We start from the raw sequence: 27,167 nt of genomic DNA on the forward strand, positions 1-27,167 counted from the left end.
GTGAGTATGTGAAACACAGTTTATTCTTGTGTCATTTATTAATTATTACATTATTTTCCCATACAAACAACTATAAACATATTTTGCTCACCTGTGGGAACCATGCCAGGTCCCCGGATAGTCAAGGCCAGTGTGAGGACAGAGGCCTTGTAATTAACACACCAGAATGGCCAAAGGCCGCTCTGGGCATGTGCCTACATGGAATGTTCAAGGGCTCTGAGCCTGAGAGTCCTAATCAGGCCAAGGTACCACGATCAGGTGCAAGAACACACGGTACACTGTGCCCTTCAATAGCCAATATAACTGATGTCACTGTTGGCACAAAGCCTTCTTTGTCTAAATGGTATAAAAATGGGTTACTGGCCAGTCTAGTTGGCTGAGGCAGGAGTGAGAAGAAGTCTGCTGGAGTATGAAGAGAGAGCAGCTGGGATGGAGTGCGAAGAAGTCTGCTAGAGAGAGCAGCTGGGCAGGAGGGACAGGGGAAGTTGCTGAGCCAGAGAACTCAGATCACACTACGACAGGAGGTGGCGAGTCTAGGAGGCAGCGTGTGGCTGCTCAGATAATAGCTGTGGGTACAGAGACTGATGCTGTTTTATGGGAAAAATCTATGTTCACCAGCCGGTGTCCGGCTGCCTGCCTGCATGGACTGTCTGTGAGGACTGTTCTGTCTGATGGCGATGTGGCCCCTGGCTTCTGCAATGAAGAGTCATCCTACCCACAGCCTCTCATGGCTTCTCCGTCTAAGACCTGGGGTCCTAGCAGGTTCAGCCCCAGGCTGAGGGGCTCAGACCCAACCCCTGTGACTAGTGAGCAGACGATAAAGGAGGAACTTGGACTAAGTTCCCAACAGTTTGCACAGTGGGCAGGGTTCGAGAAGAACCAGCCCTGGCGTAGTCAGATAGGGAGATTTAGAAGAATACATGGACTCAGCCATTCAGAGCTGGTCAGCCCAGCAGAGCTGTGCAGTGCTCTTGATGCTGGCTGACACCATCCCTGTATAAAGATTATAAGGCACTACCGTGAATGACTGCACAGCAGCAAATTGGATAACCTAGATGAAATGGGAAAATTCCTAGAGACACAAATACTGAGACTGAATTAAAAAAATAAGAAAATCTGAATAGACTGATAACTAGAACAGGGATCAAATCACTAATCATAAACCTCCCAACAAAGAAAAGTCCTGAACAAGATGATTTCACTGGTGAATTCTACCAAACACTACAAGAAGAATTTGATAGGGCAGAAATGGGATGCTGAGGAACCAGCTAGGATTGTGAGAAATATTAATCCTGCTCTGTTAACTGTGACTGTTTTGCTCTGATTAAGGAAGGCACATTCTAACCTGGCTGGCAGCCGCACTCTGGACCTGGGAGCTCACCTGGAAATGCAGTTCAACCTTTCCATTTGGAGCTGCCTATTAGCATGGAAGATTAACAACTTTGTTGCAGAAACTAAAGCCAGAAACCAGAATCTCCAGCCCTTTGAAGACCCTAGCTCTTTTACATATCTGTAAACTGCCCATTTGCCCTTTTGCCTACTTTCCTTTGTACTTCTACCAATATAAACAGCCAGCTTATGGTGGGGGCAGAGTAGATTTTTGTGGATGACCTGCTGCTCTCCCGTACTGCTGGCAGTATTGGGATAAACGCTCATAATGATTCAACCCTGTCTCTGCTTAATTGGCTCAAGTAGTGACAGGCAACATGGACCCATTGTTTATCCAGTTACAAATTAACAACAATATTTCTTAAGTTGTTCCAAAATCTTAAGGACACTTTCTAATTTATTTTTTGATGCCAGCAATGCCCCAGAACAGCAGTTCTCAAGCTGTGGGTCGCCAACCTGTGGGTCGTGACCCCCTTTGGGGGTTGAACGACCTTTTCACAGGGGTTGCCTAAGACCATCGGAAAACATATATATAATTACATATTGTTTTTGTGATTAATCACTATGCTTTAATTATGTTCAATATTTAACAATGAAAATACATCCTAAATATCAGATATTTACATTACGATTCATAACAGTAGCAAAATTACAGTTATGAAGTAGCAAAGAAAATAATTTTATGTCTGGGGGTCACCACAACATGAGGAACTGTATTAAACGGTTGCGGCATTAGGAAGGTTGAGAACCACTGTCCTAGAACCAAAGCCATAGAAAGAAAACAACAGACCTATGTCATTTGTGAACAATGATGCAATACCCCCTGACATAATACTACAAAACATAATCAGTTGCCTGTTAAAAGGATTATAGACAATGACTAAGCGGGATTTATTTCTGGCATGTGAGTATGGTTTAACATGAAAATCAATCAATTCAATACTCCACATTAACAGAATGAATAATCAACTTAATCGATGAAGAGAAAGCATTTGACAAAGTTTAATATGTGTCCATGATAAAAACACACAACTAACTAGCAATAGAAGGAAACTTCCTCACCATAAAAAAGTAAATATAGAAAAATACACAGCTATCACCACACTCAATGGTGGAAGACTGAAAGCTTTCCTTCAAAGATCAGGAGCAAACCAAGGATGCATGCTTTCACCACTTCTATTTAACAGAGGACTGGGATTCTATACAGAGACATTTTCAAGAAAAATAAATTAAAAACATTCAAATTAAAAGCAAGTAAAATTACCATTGTTCACAGATTATATGATCCCATATGTAGGAAACCCCAGACACACAAAATCAGTTACAAGAGACAAATTTACCAAAGTTATTAAATACAAAATCAACATGCAAAAATCAGTCACATTTCTAACAATGAATAATCCAAAGAGGAAATTAAACAACAACAACATTTCAATCAACAATAACATAAAAAATAATAAAATACTTCGGAATAGAAATATTCTGAATAACCAAGGAATCAAAATACATGTACACAAACCTTGGCTGGTTTGGCTCAGTGTATAGAGCATCGGCCCTCAAATTGATGGGTCCTGGGTTCAATTCCAGTCAAAAGCATGCCTTGGGTGTAGGCTCGATCCCCGGCCCCAGTCGGGTTGCATGCAAGAGGCAACCAATCGGTGTGTCTCTCTCACATCAATGTTTCTCTCTCAGTCTCTCCCCCTCCCTTCCACTCTCTCTAAAAATCAATGGAAAAAAATATCCTTGGGTGAGAATTAAAAGAAAATAACAAAATACATGTACACTAAAAACTACAAAACATTTAAAGATGACATAAATAATTGGAAAGTTACCCAATGTTCATAGGTTGAGACTCAAATTAAGATGTCAAAGTTACCAAAAATTATCTACAGATTCAATGCAATCTCTAGCAAAATCCTAATGATTTGTGTGTTTTTTTGCAGAAATAGAAAAGCCCATCCTTAAATTTTGTGTGGGGAGCTTGAATCCTTAATTAGTGAAAACAATCTCAAAACAGAAGAAATTTAGAGAAGTCACACTTCCTGATTTCAAAACTTGCTTTAAAGCCACTGTAATACTGGCATAAAGACAGACATGTAGAACAATGAAACAAGATAGCTCAGAAACGACCCTTTGCAAAAATAGTCAAATGATTTTCAACAAGGGTGCCAAGGACACTCATGAGAGAAAGAGTAGTCTTTTCAACAAATGGTGCTGGGACACCTATATATTCACATGAAAATACTGATTTTTTAAAAAAAGATTTTTTAAAATGATATATTTGCAAGAGAGAGGAAGAGGGAGGAAGGCAGAGAAAAACATTGATGCGAGAGTGAAAAATCAATCAACTGCCTTGTGCATGCCTCCTACCAGGGAATGAGCCCACAACTAGGGCATATGCTCTGACCAGGAATCAAGCTGGCAACCTTTCGGTGCACTGAACAATGCCCAACCAACTGAGCCACACCAGCCAAGGTGCAAAGACTGAATTTTGACCCTTACCTTCTGTTATATAATAACTAATTTAAAATTGATTAAAAACCTAAAAGTAAGTTCTAAAACTATAAAACTCTTAGAAAAAAACATAAGAGAAGCTCATGATATTGGATTTAGTAATGATGTGTGAATATGAAACCAAAAGCACAGGCAATAAGAAAAGTATATAAGTTGTACATCATCAAAATTTAAAAATTTTGTTCATCAAAGGATATTGGAAAGGCAACAGAATGAAAGAAAATATTTGCAAATCACACATATGGTAAGGGATAATTATCCAGATTACGTAAAGAACTTTTCCAACAATAAAAATCAAACAACCCAAATTTAAAATGTACTAAGGATTGAGTAGAAAGTTCTTCAAAGAAGACATACAAATTGCCCATAAGCACATGTAAAGATGCTCAACATCAAAATCATTAGAGAAATGCAAGTCAAACCACTGTGACATACCACTTCACACCCATTAGGATGGGTATTATCGATAAAAAACAAGCAAACAAAAAAACAAACAAGTGTTTGTGATGATGTGGAGAAAATGGAACTCTTGTGAATTGCTGGTGAGAATATAAAATGGTGCAGCCACTTTAAAATACAGGATGGCATTTCCTCAGAAAATTAAACTAATTACCCTATAGTCTGAAAATCTACTTTTAGAAATATATCCCAAATAATTGAAAGATATTTGTACGCTCATGTTCAGAATAGCATTCAATAGCCAAGGGGTGGAAACAGCCCCAATATTTATCAATAGATTAATGGACAAAGCATGGTCCTTTTATAATGGAATATTATTCAGTCTTGAAATGGCATAAAATTCTGATACATATGTGAACCTTGAAAGGATTATGCTAGATAAAATGTCAGACATAAAAGAACAAATATTATATTACTCTACTGATATGAGGAACCTAGAATAGTCAAATTTATAAAACCAGAAAGTAGAATAGTGGATACCAGGGAAGAAGGGGGATGAGGAGTTACTGTTTAACTGGTAGACATTCATTTGGAAAAAAATGCAGAAGTTCTGGAGATGGATAGTGGTGAAGTTTGCACAATAATGTGCATGTCCTGAATGCCAGTGAATTGCACATTCAGAAATGTTTATAATGGGTAAATTTCCTGTTACATAGTTTTACCACAATAAAATGGACAATGTTAGAAACATTTTTAAAGCCCAAGGAAATGAAAAGATCATCTGTCATGTTTCAGATGAGCCAACTTGGAGAGATTCCTTGAAGACTGAAAAGCTCTCTCAGACTCACTGAATGCACCATTGCAAAAGGCTCCTTACTTGTCTGCATGATCTCTTTTTAAATTTGACACTTTATATGGACTATCTCTTTTGTTCCCAAGTTAGCCTGTTCTGTTTGGCACCATCTTCATTTGATTTTTCTGTCATTCCTCACAAACCTATGTCCCACCAGGGGCTTGCTCAGTGGTGTGGATGGGGATCTTAGGATGAGCCCCACTCACCCTTCCATCCAAGAACCACCTGACAGGACCCACTCACCTTTCTTCATCATCTACCACTTCTTCCTCTAGTTCCTCAACTTCTTCCAGTCTAGTGATCAAATGGCTCAATGTGTAAAATAACCGCTGTCTCATTCTCACAACTCTGAATAAATTCTAAGTCTTCCCTTTGTCTCACAGATAAGTTTCTTCAAACTATAATCCAAATTCTTAGCTTCACCTTTGTTACCAGACTACTGTCGAATATTTTTGCAGCCCAGCCAATATAATGGTATGTAAGAAATGTTTTAATAAAAATTTTGTAACTTAATTTTTACAATATCCTGTTAGACATAGTTATTAATGATGAACTACAATTTTTGCTAATGACTGATTACTATAATCATGTTGCATTCATTTCCCTTATGCGCCTTATGCGCAGGCACACCATTTCTCTCCACTAATACTAGCTGTGAATATTATAGCAGCCGACTGCCACGTCATTAGTCTTGGACTGACTTGTGTGGTGTGCGCAACAGGAAATATTTTGCTTTTGGAGAACAAGAAAAATAGGTTTATTTGCATTACGCTTATTAATTTGTGCAGTTATTCAGTGTCTGGTAAGTTAATGTTCAAGAAAAAATATTTTTATTAAAATGTTCCATTATTTTATGTTAACAATGACTCATTTATTTCAGCCCTTTGTATTCAGCATGTCTCTATTGAAATAAACCTACGTTTCTATGAAAATTGAAGCTTTTGGAGGTTTTTTGCGGCCCACAGAAACTTACACCTTGATTATTTGGCCCGTGTTAGCCTTTGACTCTGACATGCTTGTCCTACAATATGCAGGCTCTCCTAGCACTATCTTCTGATGCTATGATGGTGGTTCTCAGTGAGCTGGAGAGGAAAGAATGCACCATCCAGGCTCCCATTACCACCTTAGTGCAGCCCCAGTGCATCGGTGCGGTTCTAGTCACTAAGCCAATGGACCCTATTCGGGCTTTACTGTGCCTGAGACTTCCTTGAACTTGACATCTTTGACCATTTTCCCTTCTTGAATGTTTTCCCCACCTGGTTTCTTTTCAAGGTTATGTCCTCTCATGTAGCATGCGCAGCTAATGACTGGCTTTTCAGGGATACAGAGGCCAGCTATCTGGTTTCAATTTGGGATTGCTCAGTCAGGCCATCCTGTTCCCCCCCCAAGAGGAATCAAAGCTTCAGTTTGCAACTCAATTTCAGGTCACCTTCTCCTTCAGGCCAGTCTTTCTTTCCTTACAGCACCCTGTCCGGCATATTCTAGATATTGATAGAACTTACCTTTTACGCTAACAGTTTCAAACATACTCTTGATTTTGCTTTTGATGCTTCACTATCTCTCCAGAATCTGTGTCAACAGTATCATATCAATTCCTACCATAATTCCTATCTATTCTCTCCTGCCATCTGCCTGTTACCAGTACCCCACTAATCATGCACCTCACATCTCAGACAGTAATAGAGTCTTACCTTTTGGATATTGTCAGTGATGCTAAAGCCTTCAATGAACACATGCCCAGAGGTAGCAGTCTCTTCTCCAGTCAAAATTTGGAAGGTAGTAGTTTTTCCAGCTCCGTTGAGTCCAAGCAATCCAAAGCACTCTCCCTTTTGGATTGTAATGGAGATATTTTTCACAGCCAGAATGACTGGACACTTAAAATAGATCTAAAAAAAGCAATATAGTAAAGAATATTTGTATGTCAAGTAAAACAACCCCATGGACCACTATCTTCAGACAATAAAAATTCTTCCATTACACTGGGAAATATACACAGATCCCAAAGAAGTACAGTGAACCCTGGACACCAGTGGCATGCTCTGGGGTGGCAATGAGCCAGCTTATGCTGGACAGTGAAAGATGTTACCTTTATGAGCTCCTTAATAAGTACTGAAGAATTCAGCAGCTCCTGCGGCTGCTCCAGGATCCTCTTTCTTTCATTTTCTACGTCTTCATCTTTACATTCCCCGGATAACTCCTCAGACACTTTCCCCTATATTTTCAAGACAAAAATTACAAAAGTGGATACCCTTTAGACCTCTGGTCTAGACTGAATGGCTTCATGAAACCTAAACTGGAGGATAATCTCAAAGATGTCAAAACTGAAGGTTTGAGTCAATTCAAGAAAATGGATATCAGCTCAGCATCCCATGTACACCTTGACTAAGTTTTAAATAATAAATAGTTCATCACTAGAATGAGAGGGTAGCCCAGAGGAGAAGGAAAGGTTATTTCATATACTAGAAAGAGTGTGAATTAACATGCTAATTTGTAAAATTTAAATCTTTAAAAGATAGAATTTAAAATATTCAGGTAAATGGGTGTGGTTTATTTGTTGTTTGTTTTGTTTTTATCACTCGGATTATTAAGAAAGAAGTTATCTCAAGAGGATAAAAAACTAAAAAATACAGTCATAAAATTTTAATAATAAATAAATTTTGCCAAAAAGAAACAGTGAGAGCTAAAAAAATCAGCAAGACTTAACTAGACTTTTCTTAAGCCCCCTATGCTCTATATTTTCAAGATAGATATTGCAAAATAACTGTTAGGTCTGACCGAAAAATTGAATCCATCCCCCTACTCCAGGGAACTGACCTTTAGGCCACTTCACAGCCGATATTCCCTTTGGCTTAGACCACATTCTATTTCGCTCAGACCACATACCACTTGCTAAGATTATTCTCCTTCCCCCTCCGGATCTTCCTAGGAATCTGGACCCTCCCAGAGAATTCTACACCCAGAAAAAACCTGCCTAGAGTCCTTTAAAATCTCTGACTTCCTGTCCATGGGTGCTGATGCCATTTTGGGGCTCAGCCCATCTGGTATCAAGATGATCTAATAAATTCATAATCCCTTAATACATTTTGCCTCCTGCATTTCTCCTTTGCCAAGCCTAAAATTTGGTGCCAAAACCTGGGAGGGTTCCATAAGGAAGGGGAGCTGTAGGGAGCTGCTCTAGGGTCAAGCCTCAGGCTAACCTATGGAAGGGCCACAAACAAGTCCCAGCAGAGCTCTCCTATTATAATAAAGCCTGACCTTGTAGCCCTCCCTAATTCCTTTCTAAGTAGCTAATTGGCTGTGGGAGGTGCTGCAAGTGTTGCCAAAACAAGAACATTTGTGTACATGTTAATCTACCCTTGTTTTAATCAGACTATAACATAAAGCATCATCTTGCAGGCTGGGTCTTTTCTGTCCTCATCCAAGCATGGGAGATTCACTGAGCTCCAGCTGTATTCTCTTGTCTGTCTTTTCTTCAATCCTTCACCACCCCTCCTCAGGTTCACCCTTGGCTGTGCTGGTGCAGCATATGTGGTGCCCAACGTGGAGCCTGAGTATGGGAGGAACTACGATTGCAAGGTGAAAGGACGCTCCAGTGAATCCCGTGCAAAAAGCAAAAAGTAAGGTAAGGAGAGAAGTTTACGCAGTTTAGTAAAAGCTAGGTGAAAATGGAAAATGGAAAATTCAGGATCACAGGAAAAGAACTTATATGTATCTATGCTTAAAGCTATGCTCCAAGGAAAGGAAGATGGTGGCATAGGTAAACACCTGAACTTGCTGCCTCGCACAGCCACATCAAAATTAAAACCAAAGACAAAATGGATATCATCCAGAACCACGGGAAGGGTGGCTGAGTAGAAGTTATACAACTAGAAGGAAAGAGAAAAGTGCACTGAGACTGGGAGGAGGTGTGGAGGTACAGATGTGCATGTGGAAACGGGCTGGTAATTGGGTATGCGGTTGTCTTTTTCAATCAGGAAGGAGATACAAGCTCCTAACTGCTCTGAACTCCAGTTCCAGGCGAGACTATGGGGACCCAGACTCATACAGGGAGAAACTGGACTGTCTGGCATCGGGCCGGAACACGAGGGTGGTTTTCTCTCAAAGGTGCTTGCAGTGATCATTGTTCCTGCATGGTGCCGCGGGACACAGAGACCTCTTTGGGGCAGGGCTGATGGGCAGCCATTGTTGTTTGCTCTGCCCTGGTGATTCCCTGGGACCCTACCCCACCCAATTCACAACCCCACTGAAGCTGTTTGCAGACTTTTGCATATGAATGGCCCGGCCTTTTGCAATCTAAAACCTAACAAGCTGCAGCTGGGTCAGAGAGCCCAAGAGCTTCCAAAAGAAGGCCCAAGGCTTGAGAGCAGCTTGCATTGCTTTGAAGGTGGGCCTCATCTGGGCACCTCCAAGCCCCAAATAAAGAGGAGGAATCTGAAGATCTCTCTGTAGTTCCTGCTGGGTGGCTTCAGGCAGAGGCTGACTTTGCACCTCCTTGGAGATCCAAGAGCCAGTGTACCCAGTGGTCAAGAGTGAGACCATCAAGATTACAGCTCTTCACATCCATAAGAGACACACTCAGGGGGTAGACTCAGTGAATGCCAAAGCCCCACTGAAGCAATTTCTGCCCCATAAGGGTGTCTCCAGCACAGTTGTTCTTCCATTGTAGACACAACTGGTCCTCACAGCCAATTGGCCTGGAAGTCAATTCCTTCCAGTCATACAAACAGCAATCAAGGCTTAACTACAAAAAGACTGTGCACACAACCCACAAAGGGGTGCACCAAGAGTGTCCAACCCAGGTAATTAGGGAGGCTGAGCCACTGGGCCCTATAGGAAACCTAGCACAGAAAGCCACTCTATCAACACAGGGAAGCATAAAAAATGAGGACACAAAGAAACATGTCACAAATGAAAGAAATGGATGAAAGCAAAATACTGGATATAGAGTTCAAAACCATGGTTATAAGGTTACTCAAGAATCTTCTAGAAACCTCTGAGAAATTTAGTGAGACCCTGAAGGATATGAAAAAGGACCAATCAGAAATTAAGCATACACTGACTAAAATAAAGAATAATATACAGAGATCCAACAGCAGATGAGAGGATCCCAAGAATCAAGTCAAAGATTTGAAATATGAAGAAGAAAAAAAAAACTCAACCGGAAAGGCAAAAAGGAAAAAGAATCCTAAAATATGAAGATAGTGTAAGGAGCCTCTGGGTCAACTTCAAGTGTACCAACATCCGAATTATGGGGGTGCCAGAAGAAGAGAGAGAGCAAGATATTGAAAACCTATTTGAAGAAATAATGACAGAAAACTTCCCCTACCTGGTGAAAGAAATAGACCTCCAAGTCCAAGAAGCGCAGAGAACCCCAAACAAGAAGAATCCAAAGAGGACCACACCAAGACACATCATAATTAAAATGCCAAGGGCAAAAGACAAAGAGAGAATCTTCAAAGCAGCAAGAGAAAAACTGCCAAAACCGGTTTGGCTCAGTGGATAGAGCATCGGCCTGTGGACTGAAAGGTCCCAGGTTCGATTCCGGTCAAGGGCATGTACCTGGGTTGCGGGCACATCCCCAGTGGAAGATGTGCAGGAGGCAGCTGATCGATGTTTCTCTCTCATCGATGTTTCTAACTCTCTATCTCTCTCCCTTCCTCTCTGTGAAAAATCAATAAAATATATTTAAAAAAAGAAAAGAAAAGAAAAGAAAAAAACAGTTAGTTACCTACAAGGGAGTACCCATACGATTGTCAGCTGATTTCTCAACAGAAACTATGCAGGCCAGAAGGGAAGAAATATTCAAAGTGATGAATGCCAAGAACCTACAACCAAGATTACTCTACCCAGCAAAGCTATCATTTAAAATTGAAGGTCAGATAAAGGGCTTCACAGACAAGAAAAAGCTAAAGGAGTTCATCACCAACAAACCAGTATTACATGAAATGCTGAAGGGTATTCTTGAGAAGAAAAAGAAGAAGGAGGAGGAGGAGGAGGAAGGGGAGGAGGAGGAGGAGGAGGAGGAGAAAAAGAAGAAGAAGAAAAAGGTAAAGATAAAAATTATGAACAACAAAGTGACAACAAATACATATCTATCAACAAGTTAATCTAAAAATCAAGTGAATAAAAAAATCTGATAAACAGAATAAACTGGTGAATATAATAGAATCAGGGGCATAGAAAGGGAGTGAATGACAATTCTCAGGGGGTAGGGGTGTAGGGCGCAGGAACTGCCTGGACAAAAATCATACACCTATGGACAAGGACAGTGGTGAGGGGTAAGGGCATGGGGTGGGGTGGGAACTGGGGTGGAGGGGAACTATGGGGAGGTAAAAGAGGAACAACTGTAATAATCTGAACAATAAAGATTTATTTTAAAAAATAATAAACAAAGCTATGCTCCAAGCATGGGGCTGTTCTGTTAGACATCAACAGCTCCTTTATTTGTTAGATTTTGTAAATAAAACTTGCCCGTAGTTTCTTGAGGAAGGAAAGGTAAATGTAGAGGCATGGGAGAAGGTAGGAAAGCAAGTTATAGATCATTACATAGCTGAAGGTCCAGAGGGAATTTCTGCCTCTCCTTTTAGTCTGTCGTCCCTGATTCGGGACTGCCTAGAGCCCACTTTGGAAAAGGAATGAATGAATGCGGCAGGGGAATCAACCAAAGGACTTGTATGCATGCATATAAGTATAACCAATGGACACAAGACACTGGGGGGTAGGGGAGACTAGGGGAAGGTCAAGGGGAGAAAAAAAAGGAGACATATATAATACTCTTTGTAATGCTTTAAGCAATAAAACAATGAAAAAAAAAAAGACAGATGGGGAAAGGTTACCAGAGGCTTCCGACTCCACCTGTACCATTGGCGCCTCCGCTGCCTCTTCCAGTCCCTGGGGCTACAGCTCCTGTGGGGGGGGAGCCTCTGAACAATGTGCTTCCTCCCCAAAATGAATGAGAATTGGAGGAGGAGGCAGCAAGGGAACAGCGCCAGTGGGAATGGATGGTGGGGGTCTGATGCTAGCATCCGGGGAGTTTACTGTTGCTCATAAGCCTCTCCTTTTACCCCCAAAACAAGCAGAAACAAATACAGTGCCTTTGTCTCTACTCCAGCAGACTCGTATGAGGCCAGGCAGGCTGGGGAAGATACTTCAGGATTCAGTCTATATCCTGTATTTGAGCAGCCTGATCCTCAGAATCCAGGTCAGATGCTCCGTGGCCATCAGTCTATACCTTTTAAGACTTTGAAGGAGTTGAGGACTTCTTGCCCTATGTATGGACCAACCTCCCCCTTTGTGCGGGGGTTACGAGATGCAGTATCTGAGGAAGCTATGGCTCCTGGTGACTGGAATGCTGTCGAGAAGGCTTCTCTCACCTGGAGATTACTTACTATGGAAATGTAATTGGGCAGAGCTTAGTGCGGAGCAGGCTAGCAGAGACCACGCTCATGGGGTATCCATTACAAATTATATGCTCGTGGGCACCGGGCCTCATGAGGCTTTGCAGGCTCAGTTAGGATACCCCACTCGAGCTTATCAGCAGATATATATGTGCCGCCAAAGCCTGGAGGCAACTACCAACAAAAGGGGAATAATCTCTAGACATAAGCATGATTAGGCAAGGCTCTGAGGAGCCATATCAGGATTTTGTGGCTGTTTGTTCCAAGCCGTAGGCAGGGTTGTGGCTGACACTGAGGCTGGAATGATACTTGTGAAACAATTAGCTGTTGAAAATGCAAATGGAGTATGTTAAGAGGCTTTAAGTCCCCACAGGAAGAACGGTCCTGGACATGATTTCATCCGTTTGTGCTGACCTTGGACCAGCCTACGTGCAAGGTGCAGTATTAGCTGCCGCCTTAAAAGAAATGTTGTTCGCTGGTCAGCAGAAAAGGAAAGGGGGTTGCTTTAACGGTGGCAAACTAGGGCATTTTGCTAAAAACTGCAGTGCTGGAAATGGAAGTCAACAGGCTACAGGGAGTGGAAACAAGCAGCCTGGACTATGTCCAAGATGCAGGAGAGGAAAGCATTGGGCAAATGAATGCCGCTCCAAGACTGATGCTGATGATAACTCCATGCCCCCTAGGCAGGGCCTGGTCCCACCAAACAGTAGGGGCCTTATCCTTGACCCCACTGCAGCCTTTACAGCCGACTCAGTCCCAAAGCCAACCGTTCGAAACCTTTTGTGCCACCCCGGGAAGTGTAGGATTGGACCTCAGTCCCACCTCCCGATGTGTACTAATCCCGAGATGGGGCCTCAGGCGATTGCTACGGGAGTGTATAGTCCCCTACCCACAAGCACGATGGGATTAATTTTAGGGAGGAGCAATTTGACATTGAAAGGATTTCAAGTTCTCCCTGGGGTGATAAATCAGGACTATACTGGAGAAATTAAAGTAATGGCACAAACAACTAATACTATAATTCAGGTCTTACCGGAAACAAAAATAGCACAAATTCTCCTTCTGCCCTACTATCCAGAAGGGCCGCCTTTAACTGGTCGGCCCCGTGGTGCAGTGGGCTTTGGATCCAGCGACTCGGTATACTGAGCAAGAATAGTTAAGCAGGGCTAGCCTGAGTGAGAACTAATGATTAATGGGAAGCCTTTTAAAGGGATTATAGATATTGGAGCTTTCAGACACTGGCCGCAGGCCTGGCCTTTAAACCTCATGGCTTCCAAATTGCAAGGAGTGGGCCATGTTACTCAACCCTTGCAGAGTGCTCAACTCCTTCGATGGGAAGATCCAGATGGAAATACAGGCTATTTTCAACTTTATGTATTGCAACATTTACCTGTTAACGTATGGGGATGAGATATGCTGGAGCAGATGGGAGTTTTAGTAACAAGTCCCATTTCCATTGTTACTTCTCAAATGCTTAATCAAGGATTTCACCCCCTAAGGGGATTTAGGAAAGAATCAGCAAGGGAAGCATTCATCTATTCCCATGTCCACTCAAAAGGGGAGGCACGGATTAGGTTACCAGAATTTTCAACAGGGGCCTTGATTATCTCTCCCACCCAGCGTACAGCAGCTAAAATGACCTGGCTTGCAGATACCCCTGTCTGGGTTGATCAGTGGCCCCTGAAGTTAAAAGCTGCACAAGAGTTGGTTCGAGTACAGCTTGAGGCAGGACATATTGAACCCACTCACAGTCCATGGAACACACCCATATTTGTAATAAAGAAAAAATCTGGTAAATGGAGACCATTGCAAGACTTAAGGGCAATTAATAAAACCATGGAGATTATGGGGCCCCTTCAGTCGGGGTTACCAGCCCCTACAGGTATCCCACTGAAATATCATTTATTAGTATTAGATCTTAAAGACTGCTTTTTTACTGTTCTTCTTCATCCTGAGGATTGCAAAAGATTTGCATTTAGTGTCCATGCAATAAATTTTAAGAAGCCCATAAAGAGGTATCAATGGAAAGTATTGCCTCAGGGCATGACCAATAGTCCTACCTGATGTCAGGATTCTGTGGCCGCAGCCATACATCCTATAAGGAAAAAATATCCCAAGGCTTATATTATTCATTATATGGATAATTCATTCTCTTAGCTCATAATCATGAAACGCTTCTAAATACTATCTATATAGATTTGCAGGGTTCCCTGCATTGTGCAGGATTATGCATAGCACCTGAAAAGGTTCAAAGGACATTTCCTTTTTCTTATTTTGGCAACATTATTGAGGGGAAAAACAATAAAACCTCCGAAAATTCAAATTCAGACTGGCACTTTACTTACATTAATTGACTTCCAGAAATTATTAGGAGATATTCAACCTGCTTTAAAATTAACTACTGCTGACTTAAGCCCTTTATTTAATATACTTAGGGGAGATTCATCTCCATTGTCCCCATGCTGCTTGGACAACCCTACATAAAGTTTAGGATCCCTAAAGTTCAGCACAGGTTTTAAGTTCCTTTACAGGTTTTAATTTTCCCTACTACACATACACCCACTGGGGTCATTTGGCAAGCTCCTGGAGTTGTTGAATGGCTATATTTGGCTTATTCTCCGACCAAGGTATTAACTCCTTTCCATGATTCAGTTTCCCAGCTAATAGCTTGAGCCCGCCTTCGAACAGGCCAGTTAGTGGGCCAAGACCCTGACCTCATTGTAGTGCCATTTACAGCTATACAGCAAGACTGGCTCTGGCAATGATCAAGTTGGCAATTGCCCTTGCTAATTACTCCGGACAGGTTGATAACCATTATCCTGCAAATAAAGTCTTATATTTTCTCTCAGTTACTACGTTTACCTTCCCAAAGATAGTGAAATCACAACCTATACCTCAAGCACTAACCATTTTTACAAATGGATCCAGTTCTGGAAAGGCTGGATCTACTGCAACAGGGGAGCAAAAGTCCTTCAAACCCCTTATATTTCAGCACAATGGGTAGAAATACAAGCTCTTATTTATGCCTTGACAGACCTTGCTACAGAGCCCATCAACCTATATAGTGACAATGCTTATGTGGTAAGTATGGCCAAAATTATTGAAACAGCTACTATATGGCACACTAATTCAGAGGAACTCTTTCATTTATTTCTCAGCCTTCAAAAGGTTATTAGAGAACAACAATTTTCCTGCCTTATTGGTCATATCCAATCTCATTCAGGTCTCCCTGGTCGGTTAGCTATAGGCAATGATGCTATTGATTGCCTCCTTGCTGTAATGCAAAAGGCTACCCCATTTTCTCTTGCCCAGTCCTCCCACGCATTGCATCATCAAAATGCTGCTGCCTTGCACAAACAATTCAGTATTTCTCGGGAGCAAGCTTATCAAATTGTTAAGCAGTGCTCTCAGTGTGTAATTCATTGCCCTGTACAATCGTTACGGGTTAATCCTAGGGTTCTTAAACCTAATCAAATTGGCAAATGGATGTCACCCACATCCCAGAGTTTGGCAAGCATAGATGGATACGTGTTAATGTAGATACCTGCACCCGCTTTATCTTTGCAACTCCCCAAACAGGGAAAAGTGCCAAGCATGTAATTAATCATTGCTTAGCCACCTTTGCGGTACTAGGACCTCCCTTAGTGCTAAAAACAGACAATGGACCCACATATGCTAGTTCTGCTTTTCAGCACTTTTGTCAGCAATATCAAATTTGTCATAAAACTGGTATCTCTCACAACCCTCAAGTTCAAGCAATAGCGGAAAGAGTCAATCGTACCCTTAAAATGCAATTACTAAAACAAAAAAAGGGGGAGATGAATGTTACCTCAAAATAAACTCAGTCATGCTCTTTATACTTTAAATTTTTTGAATTGCGATGCAGAGGGTCGTACAGCAGCTGAAAGGCATCGGGCTCCAGTACAATAGCCTCCACTGGGTTAACCCAGTGGAAGGATGCACAAAATGGACAATGGTTTTGTCCAGTAATGATGTGGGGCAGAGGTTGTGCTCATATCTTTCCAGAAGGAGCAGCACAGCCAATTTGGGTGCCAGAATCTATTCAGTGTTTCAGCAGACTACAATCAAAGTCCATGATCTTGATGCCCCCTCTCAGCAGGAAGTAACTATGGAAGGTATGACCTCCATCCCTGTTCCATAAAACAAAAAGGCTGGAATGTCAGTGCTGATCAAATAATTGAATTGATACCCCTCTCCTGGGAACTGACCTTTAGACCACTTCACAATGGACATTCCCTTTCGATTAGACCACATTCCACTTGCTAAGACCATTATCCTTCCCTTCTGGACCTTCCCAGGATCTGGACTTGCACAGAAAATTCTCAGCCTAGAAAAAGCTCAACTAGAGTCCTTTAAAATCTATGACTCACTGCCCCTGTGTGCTGGCACCATTTGGGGGCTCAGCCATCTGGTTTTCCAAATGACCTAATAAATTTATAATCCCTTACTATGTTTGGCCTCATGCATTCCTCCTTTGGTGACCCTAATAGATAGGTGTAATGTTGGCAGTCAAACAACACCAGAATGTTACCAGTGATTGGACCTTGTTTCAGCAACCTTGTACTTGATTTCTGGCAAAGAAAGAATTCAGAGCCAAGACTCAAACTAGAAAAGAACGTTTATTTAGAAAGTCACAGAGGTAGTAGAAGTGAGCTGTAGGATAAATGGGCTCTAGAAACAGAGGCAAAAGACGGGCTCTTGGAGCTTAGGAGAGAAACAGGTAAAGGTAAGACACCTATGAGGAAGAAGAGCATGAGGGGAAAGACAAAGCCATGCTCCTGGGAGAGAGATGGAACTGGATCCTCAATCTTAAGGACTTTTAAGGTTGAGAGTTTCAGGGGTAAGGATCTCCATAGAATATTCATCAGCTTTCCAGGTGTGTCCTTTCAAGGTCATGACCTCCACTTATTGGTCAATGCCAGGGCAGGGGGTCATTATCAATGCAGCTGGTCCTGATGTCAGTCATGGCATCACTTGTCTGGTTTTGCTGCTTTTCAGGGCCTGGAGCTGAAACACAACTGAGGCCTAGATGGTGTTCCTAGGGATTAATGCTTAACACGTTAAGCACCCAGCCTGTTTTGTCTTCCCGACGAAAAGTATAGTGTCAGTCACCGGTGACTAACTGGATGCTTAATGTGTTAAGGGAGTGGTTGTGCAAGGACTTGTATGGGAGGTCCATGAAATTATTCTCCTGTCCCTTGTTCCCCCTCTAAGGGGGTCTAAAACCACATGACCAGCAATATGCCAGGGGAGGAAAGGTCAGGGGATGTAAACCACGTGACCGGCAATGTGCTAAAGAAAGAAAGGTCATCCTGGGGGGCAAGTTCTTCTTTTCACAATTTTGCCTATTGCTAGGCACCCGGGCCTTTGTCTTTGTGACCATTTGTACTTGGTCCATCTTTTCTTCTCTGCTCATGCCTATCACATCACTACAACAAACTAAAAAGCTTCTGCAAGGAAATAAAATCATCAACAGGTTGAAAAGACAAACTATGAAATGGAAGAAAACATTTGGAATCATATATCTGACAAACAGTTAATACGCAAAATATATAAGAATCTCCTAAAACTCAATAACAAAAATCCAACAGTCTGGTTTAAAAAGCAGGCAGATTGGAACAGACATTTTTCCAACAAAGACATACAGATGGCCAACAAGAAAGGAGAGGGTGGGTGGGTGGGCGGGCGGGAAGAGATCATCCTAAGAACTTGTATGCATATATGCATAACCCGTGGACACAGATAAGAGGGTGGTGGAAGCTTGGGACCGGGACTGGGAGGGCTATAAGGAGCCAATGGGGAGGAATGGGGAAGATATGTAATACTTCCAACAATAAAGATTTTAAAAACTAAAAATAAAAGATGCTCAACATCACTAATCCTCAGTGAAATGCAAATCAAAATCACAATGAGATATTGCCTCATACTTTCAGAATGGCTATTGTAAAAAAGACAAGAAATAGGTATTGTTGAGGATATGGAATAAAGAAAAAGCTTGTACACTGTTGGGAATATAAATTAATGCAGCCACTATGAAAAATAGTATTGAGGTTTCTCAAAAACTTAATAGAACTACCATAATATCCAGAAATTCCTCTTCTGGGTATTTGCCCCCAAAATATGAAAACACTTATTTGTAAAGATATATGTACCCCTATGTCCATTGCAGTATTATTAACAATAACCAAGACATGAAAACAATCTAAGTGTCCATAGATAGATGACTGGATAAAAATGCAATTACTATCAAGATACCAATGATATTTTTCACAGAATTAGAACAAATAATCCAAAAATTTGTGTGAAACACAAAATTTTTCAAGTACTAATTGCAGTAATCTTGAAAAAGAACAAAGTAGTATCACACTACCTGATATCAAGCTATACTACAAGGCCATAATAATAATAACAGCATGTTACTGGCATAAAAATAGACACATAGATTAATGGAACTAGACAGAAACTATATGGTCAATTAATATTTGACAAAGAAATCAAGAACATTCAATTTGGTAGACAGTCTAATAAATGGTCTTGAAAAATTGGACAAATATATGAAAAAAAAGATGAATCTAGACCATCTTCACATACCATATCTACACTAATAAAAGACAAAGATGCTAATTAACCATACCTTCGCTACGCCTAAACCATGCCTACCAGCCAATCAGAGTGACTATATGCAAATTAACCCAACCAAGATGGTGGCCGGCAGCCACGGAGCTGGAGCAAGCAGGAGGCTTGGTTGCCCTGGCGATGGAGGAAGCCAAGCTTCCTGCCTGCTCTCGCCAGCTGTGGCCTCCACAAAATGCAACAAAGTTTCAATTATAGAAGCTAAATAAATCCCAGATACTAGCTTCCAGCCAGCCTCCAATGGGAGCTTGGGTGGCTGGGGGCTGTGGCCAGCCTGCAAACAGCCATAAGCCCCTCACCCAGGCTGGCCACACCCTCATGGGGTAAGGGTCCCCTCTGGGGGGCTTGGTCAGCCTGCAAATAGCCATAAGCCCCTCACCCAGGCTTGCCAGGCACCCAAGCAGGGACCCCCACCCTGAAGGGGGTGTGGCCATCCTGAAAACAGCCCTCAGCCCCTCACATCAGTGAGGACCCCCACCCTAAAGGGGGTGTGGCAAGTCGGAATATGGCCCTCAGCCCCTCACCCAGGCTGGCCAGGCACCCCAGCCGGACCCCCACCCTGATCTGGGACACCCTTCAGGGCAAACCAGCTGGTCCCCACCCATGCACCAGGCCTCTATCCTATATAACAAAAGGGTAATATGCAAATTGACCCTAACAGCAGAGCGACTTGGAATTAGTGGTCACTATGACACACACTGACTGTTGGGGTTCAGCCCCATCAGGTCCAGGGGTTCCCAAAGGTGTGGACAAGTCGGCGAAGAAGGAATGACACAGAGGCAGCATTCAGGTGATCATCATAGCTAGGTTCTCTTGCCTGCTTCTAGCCAGGATCTCCAGTCAGGTTCTGTATTTTATTGTCTTGTTACATCTGTATTTATACCAGTTGATTTTAATCCTATCAATTTCTATTCCAAAGGTTAGGGCGTTTCTTATCTCCATTCCAGGGAGTAAAGATTATGTAGCTTAAGGGTGATTGCTTGTAGTTAAAGTGATTAACTACCCGCCTGGCATTTAGTTAAGGGGTTTTATTCCCTAACTTCAGGGAAAAATCCTTACCTGGGGAAACAACCTTTCTCAGAGAGGTGACCTTGGTTAAAACACATAGGGCCAAGAAGGGGAGCAAACATATTAAGAACGGTATGCCATATACGCCAGGTCCCTTGAAACATATGCTGTGCAGATGTTTCTTCCCTGCAGCACCTGTGTCAAACAGCAAGGATGGACTGGCTTCTGGCAACTGACCACCAGGGAGCAGACACTCAATGAAGGAGCTTCCCTCTGGTGGTCAGTGTGCTCCCACATGGGGGAGCTCTGCTCAGCCACAAGCCAGGCTGATGGCTGCCAGTATAGTGGTGGTGGTGGTGGGAGCCTCTCCTGCCTCTTCAGCAGCACTAAGGATGTCCGACTGCAGCTAGGCCTGCTCCCTGCTGGCAAGTAGACATCCCCCGAGGGCTCCCGGGCTGCCAGAGGGATGTCTGACTGCCAGCTTAGGCCCAATCCCCTGGGGAGTGGGCCTAAGCCAGCAGGTGGTCATCACTGGAGGGGTCCCAGACTGCGAGAGGGCACAGTCCGGGCTGAGGGACAAACTTTTGTGCACCAGGCCTCTAGTACAATAATAAACTGAAAATAGATTAATAACTTAAATGTAAGACCTGAAACCATAAAATTGCTAGAAGAAAATGTAGGCAGTAAAATCTTGGACATTTCTCTTAGCAATATTTTTTTTTTCTGATATATCTTTTCAGGCAAGGTAAAAAAAATAAATGGGACTACATTAAACTAAATTTTTTTGCACAGGAAGGGAAACCATCAGAAAAAAAAAGATAAAGATTGTATGAGAGAGCATATTCTCCAATGATAGATTCGATAAGGAATTAATCCAAAATTTTTAATGACTTACACAACTCAATACACACACGCGTGCACACACACAGATGCACACACTCAACAAACAATCCAGTTAAATTGTAGGCAGAAAACCTGAATAGATAACTCTCCAAGGAGAACGTAGAGATGGTCAATAGACATATCAAAATTTGCTCAACATCACTAACCATCAGAGAAATGTAAATTAAACAATGAAATACCACCTCACACCTGTCAGAATTGTTATCACCAATAAACCCACAAACAAGTAAGTGTTGATGATGTAGAAAAAAGAGAACCATAGTGCAGTGTTAGTGGGAATTCAAATAGGTGCAATACCATGGGAAAAAGTACAGAAGTTCTTAAAAACGAAACTGCCTATGACCCAGCAATTCCACTCCTTGGTATATACCTGAAGGATCCCAAAACACTAATTTGAAAGAGTATATGCACCCCATGCTGATTTCAGCATTATTTATAGCAAAGATATAAAAGCAATGCAAGTGCCCATCAATAGACAAGTAGATAAAAAAAGTGATGAAGAGATTAAACAACGAAAAAAAAATTATAGACACAGACCAAGTATGGTGATTACCAGAGGAAAGGGGATTGAGGGGGAGGTAGTAGAGGGCAAACAGGATAAATGGTGCTGGAAAGAGACTTGGCTTAGGGTGGTGAACACACAATGCACAATACTAGTACAGATGATGTATTGTACAATTGTATACCTCAAACCTGTATAATTGTATTAATCAATATCACCCTAACAAATTTAATAAGAAAATACAAAAAAATTAGAAGAATATATGCACCCCATATTCTTGGAGATGAATGAAAATTAAGACACACGATAACAAACTTTTTGAAATGCAGCTAAATTAGTGCTTAGAGCAATGGTTCTCAACCTGTGGGTCGCGACCCCTTTAGGGGTTGAACGAACCTTTCACAGGGGTCGCCTAAGACCATCGGAAAACACATATATAATTACATATTGTTTTTGTGATTAATCACTATGCTTTAATTATGTTCAATTTGTAACAATGGAAATACATTTTGCATATCAGATATTTACATTACGATTCATAACAGTAGCAAAATTACAGTTATGAAGTAGCAACAAAAATAATTTTATGGTTGGAGGTCACCACCACATGAGGAACTGTATTAAAGGGTCGTGGCATTAGGAAGGTTGAGAACCACTGGCTTAGAGGGAAATTTACAGCTCTAAACATCTGTATTTAAAGAAGAAAGATCTCAAATCAGCTTCATAACCTGCCATATTAAGACACTGAAAAAAAACAAAGCATACTAAACCTAAAGCAAGCAAAAGAAGAAAATAAACATAAGAGCAGAAATTAATAAAAACAAAATCTATAATAATAAAAGCATAATATGCTAATTAGATAGAATGTCCTCTGGATAAAGCGGGGCTGCGAGGGCCGGGGCGGCAGCCAGGGCTGCTGCCTTGGGCCTCTAGTAGAAATATAAAGAAAATCAATATCAGTGTTTATTCTTTGTAAAGATGAAAACATCCCCAAACCTTTATTTACAATTATCAAGACAAAAAGAGAGTACACTAAAGCTACTAAAATTAAAATAAGAAAAAAGGATATCATTACTGATGTGTGTGTGTGTGTGTGTGTGTGTGTATTGTGTATATATACCCAAATATATAGGGCTTATAAAGGAACTAGAGGCCCGGTGCACAAAAATTTGTGCACTCGGGGGGGGGGGTGTCATAGCCCGGCCTGTGCTCTCTCGCAGTCTGGGACCCCCTAGGGGATGTCCACCTGCTGGCTTAGGCCCGCTCCCTGGGGGATAAGGCCTAAGCTGGCAGTCAGACATCCCTCTAGCAGCCTGGGAGCCCTCGGGGGATGTCCACTTGCCAGTGGGGAGCAGGCCTAAGCTGCAGTCGGACACCCTTAGTGTTGCTGAGGAGGTGGAAGAGGTTCCCGCCACCACCGCTGTACTGGCAGCCATCAGCCTGGCTTGTGGCTGAGCAGAGCTCCCCCTGTGGGAGCGTACTTCCCACCAGGGGGCAGCTCCTGCATTGAGCATCTGCCCCCTGGTGGTCAATGTGTGTCACAGTGACCAGTTATTCCCAGTCATTCTGCTGTTAGGGTCAATTTGCATATTACCCTTTTATTATATAGGATAGAGGCCTGGTGCACAAAAATTTGTGCACTCGGAGGGGAGGGGGAGTCCCTCAGCCCAGCCTGTGCCCTCTCGCAGTCTGGGACCACTTGGGAGATCATGACCTGCTGGCTTAGGCCTGCTCCTGGGTGGCAGAGGGCAGGCCCAATCCCTAGGTGCAACCCCTGGGGGGGCTCAGAGCAGGGCCAATTGGGTAGTTGGGGCACCGCCCCCTGTCATGCACAGAGCAGGGCAATCGGGGGGTTGTGATGCCACCCTCAGTCACGCTCAGGGTAGGGCCGATTGGGGGGTTGGGGCACCGTCCACTGTCACACTCAAGGCAGGGTCGATGGGGAGGTTTCGGCGCCACGCCCTGTCACACACAGAGCAGGGCCACAGGGGGTTGTGGCACTGCCTCCTGTCAATCACAGAGCAGGACCCATCACGGGGGTTGCGGCTCTGTACCCTGTCACGCACAGAGCAGGGCCAATCAGGGGGTTGGGGTGCTGCCCCCTGTCACGCACAGAGCAGGGCCCATGGGGGGGGAGGGTTGGGGCGCTGCCCTCTATCACCCACAGAGCAGGGCCGATCAGGGGGTTGGGGCGCCGCACCCTGTCACACACAGAGCCGCAGGGTGATCAGGGGGTTGGGGAGCTCCCCCCTATCAGGCACAGAGCAGGGCTGATCAGGGGGTTGGGGCGCCTTCCCCTGTCACGAACAGAGCAGGGTGGATAGGGAGGTTGTGGCCCCGCCCCCTGTCACACTGATCCCGGTGTCGGGAGGCCTCACGGCTCCGCTGATCCCAGTGCTGGGAGGCATATTACCCTTTTACTATATAGGGTAGAGGCCTGGTGCACGGGTGGGGGCCAGCTGGTTTTCCCTGAAGGGTGTCCTGGATCAGGGTGGGGGTCCCCACTGGGGTGCCTGGCCAGCCTGGGTGAGGGGATGATGGCTATTTTCAGGCTGCAGGTGACTGAAGCTCCCAACCGCTCCTTTTTTTCTATTTTTTTTTTTTTATTCTGGGCCAGCTTTAGCTTTGAGGCTTGGCTCCAGCTCTTAGGCCTCTGCTGCTGAAAGTATGTTTCTGGCCTTTGCTTACAATGTTGCAATCCTGCTGACTGAAGCCCGGTGGACTAAAGCAGGTTTCTGGGGTTTTGTTTAGCTTCTATATTTGTTACCTAGTTGCTTAGAGTTGCAGCTCAGAGGCCTGCAGCGGCAGGCGGGGAAAATTGGAGTCCTCCGTCACTGAAGCAAGCAAACCTCATGTTCGTTTCAAGCTGCCTGGCTGCCGGCCGCCATCTTGGCTGGCAGTTAATTTGCATATTGCCCTGATTAATCAATGGGAAGGGTAGCGGTTGTACGCCAATTACCATGTTTCTCTTTTATTAGATAGGACTAGAGACCTGGTTCACAAAAATTTGTGTACTTGGTGGGGGGCCCTCAGCCCAGCCTGTGCCCTCTTGCAGTCTGAGACCCCTCGGGGGATAACCACCTGCTGGCTCATTCATGGGAGGCCCAGATGGCAGCGGAGCAGGCAGCGGCTCACGCTGTCCCGCCCTGCCGCCCCGGGTCGCACATGGGAGGCCCTAATGGTGGTTCGCGCTGTCCCCCCCTCCTGCAGTATGCAAATTTAATGGCCATCTTTGTTGGGTTAATTTGCATACACTTCTCATTGGCTGATGGGCATAGCAAAGGTACGGTTAATTAACATCTTTGTCTTTTATTAGTGTAGATAGAGGTCTGGTGTACGGCGGAAGGGGGGGCAGCTGGTTTGCCCTGAAGGGTGTCCCAGATCAGGGTGGTGGTCCTGCTGGGATGCCTGGCCAGCCTGGGTGAGGGGCTGAGGGCCGTTTTCAGGCTGGCCACACTCCCCCGGCGACCCAGCCTCTTCTTTTTTTCTTTTTTTTTCTGGGATTTATTTATCTTCTATAATTGAAGTTTTGTAGCCTTGAATGGAGCCAAGGTTGCACCTGGCAACCCAGGATCCCAGCCCCTCCTTGAGTGGAGGCCACGGCCGGCTGGAAGCAGGTATCTAGGATTTATTTATCTTCTATACCTGAAACTTTGTAGCCTTGAGTGGAGCCCAGGGCTGGCCAGGGCAGGTGGGAAGCTTGTCTTCCTCCATCGCCATGGGCAACCCAAGCCTCCTGCTCACTCAAGCTCTGTGGCCGCTGTCATCTTAGTTGGGTTAATTTACATACTCGCTCCTGATTGCTTGTGGGTGTGGCTTGTGGGCATGGCTTGAGTATAATGGAGGGATGGTTAATTTGCATGTTTCTCTTTTATTATATAGGATAAGCAATTGCAGACAAATAAATTAAATAACTTAGGTGAAATTATAGTTTTTCAAAGACACAAATTACTGAAATTGACTCAAGAAGGAAAAAAATAGATGTAAATCAAAATAAACAGAAACACTGGCAAAGCAGAGAAAAGTCACTAACAGATATGCTGTAGCAATAGTGCAAGTAGAGAGTTCAGAACCTGCCAGGGAATTTGAAAGCCAGCCACTTCCAGCTGGTGGGTGGAAGTTGGAGGAAAGTGGATAGAGAGGCTCTGGGGTCTGTGCATTAGAGCCTTGGCTATTGTCAGGAGGGGCAAGCTGTCAGAAGTGAAGTGAGGCTGGGGAGAGCACACACAGGCTGGGCTCCAACAGCCCTTTGCAGCTGTCTTCACTACCACTAACCACAATGACTTTAAGAGAGCACTGTGCTGCTTCAGTCCTGCCTTCACAATCTCATGTGAATTTTTTCATCACCAACTCTAGACTGGAATAATGCAGGGAATGGGGTTCTGGAAAACATGGCTTCAGCCCCGTTGGCATCATGCCTTGGTACATAATAATCAAACTGGTGTGGAGACTAAAGATAAAGAGAATCTCTTGAGAAAAAGCAAAGAACACAATGCATTACATAGAAGGAAATGATCTGAGTGATAATTTCCCATCTGAACTTTTAAAAACCAGAAGGAAGTACAATGACATTGTTAGTGTTGAGAAAAAAAAGAAAGGAAGGAAAAAAAACCTACAAATCCAGACTTTTAAAATTACGTACTTCAAGAATAAAGGCAGCCCTGGCCGGTTTGGCTCAGTGGATGGAGCGTTGGCCTGTGGACTGAAGGGTCCCAGGTTCGGTTCTGGTCAAGGGCAGGTACTTTGGTTGTGGGCACATCCCCAGTGGGGGGTGTGCAGAAGGCAGCTGATCCGATGTTCCTCTCTCATGGATGTTTCTGACTCTCTATCCCTTTCCCTTCCTCTCTGTAAAAAATCAATAAAATATATTTTAAAAAAAGAATAAAGGCAAATAATTTTCAGATAAAAGAAACTAAGATAGTTCTTCTCCAGTTCTTCACTTAAGAAATGTTTAAGAAAGTCTTCAATCTAGAGGGAAATGATAGCAGAGGCAAACTCACATATAATGGAAAAATGAATAGCACCAAAGATGCCATATATCTAGATAAATACAAAAGAATTTTCCTATTAATTACTTTGAAATATGTGATGACAGCTTTCCATCACCAAAAAGAAATGAACATGATTACTGAAGTGGAAAGCAGAGCCACACTTATAGTATTATGCATCATAGTTAATAAATAACACAATGACATAGACATATAAGACATATGAAAACTATAGCATTATAGCCAAGGGGGGTTAAAATGGACATTTATGGTTTCATTCATCTACAGTTTAAAATATTAACTCTAAAAAGACTGAAACATTATGTACATATTTGGTAAACCCTACACTTATCTCTAAAGCTAATGCAAAGAAGTATAGCTAAAAAGTCAATTGAAAATTAAAATAGAATTCCAAGCTTATTAATGTAACCCAAAGAAAGCCAGGAATGGGAAAGCATAGAAAAAGAAGGGACAAAGAGAAGACAAATAATCAATATCGTAGATGGAAATACAACCATATCAATGAAGAACTAAATGCTCAAATTTAAACTTCAGAAACT

General features: G+C 43.0%; 1 protein-coding gene across 1 annotated transcript in view; it reads right to left on the reverse strand.

Annotated features, from left to right (window-relative positions):
* Window positions 1-27,167, reverse strand: part of LOC308518602 (phospholipid-transporting ATPase ABCA3-like) — a gene marked incomplete at both ends in the record, with an annotated part of 259,837 nt that overhangs the window by 26,921 nt on the left and 205,749 nt on the right. Inside the window, 2 exons of the mRNA XM_081090313.1 lie at window positions 6,847-7,041; window positions 7,242-7,367. Of these exons, the coding sequence (XP_080946439.1) occupies window positions 6,847-7,041; window positions 7,242-7,367 (321 nt within the window). The remainder of the gene's footprint in view (window positions 1-6,846; window positions 7,042-7,241; window positions 7,368-27,167) is intronic.

This window comes from Myotis nattereri (assembly GCF_964212035.1).
Source record: "Myotis nattereri genome assembly, chromosome: 4".
Lineage (NCBI taxonomy): Eukaryota > Metazoa > Chordata > Mammalia > Chiroptera > Vespertilionidae > Myotis > Myotis nattereri.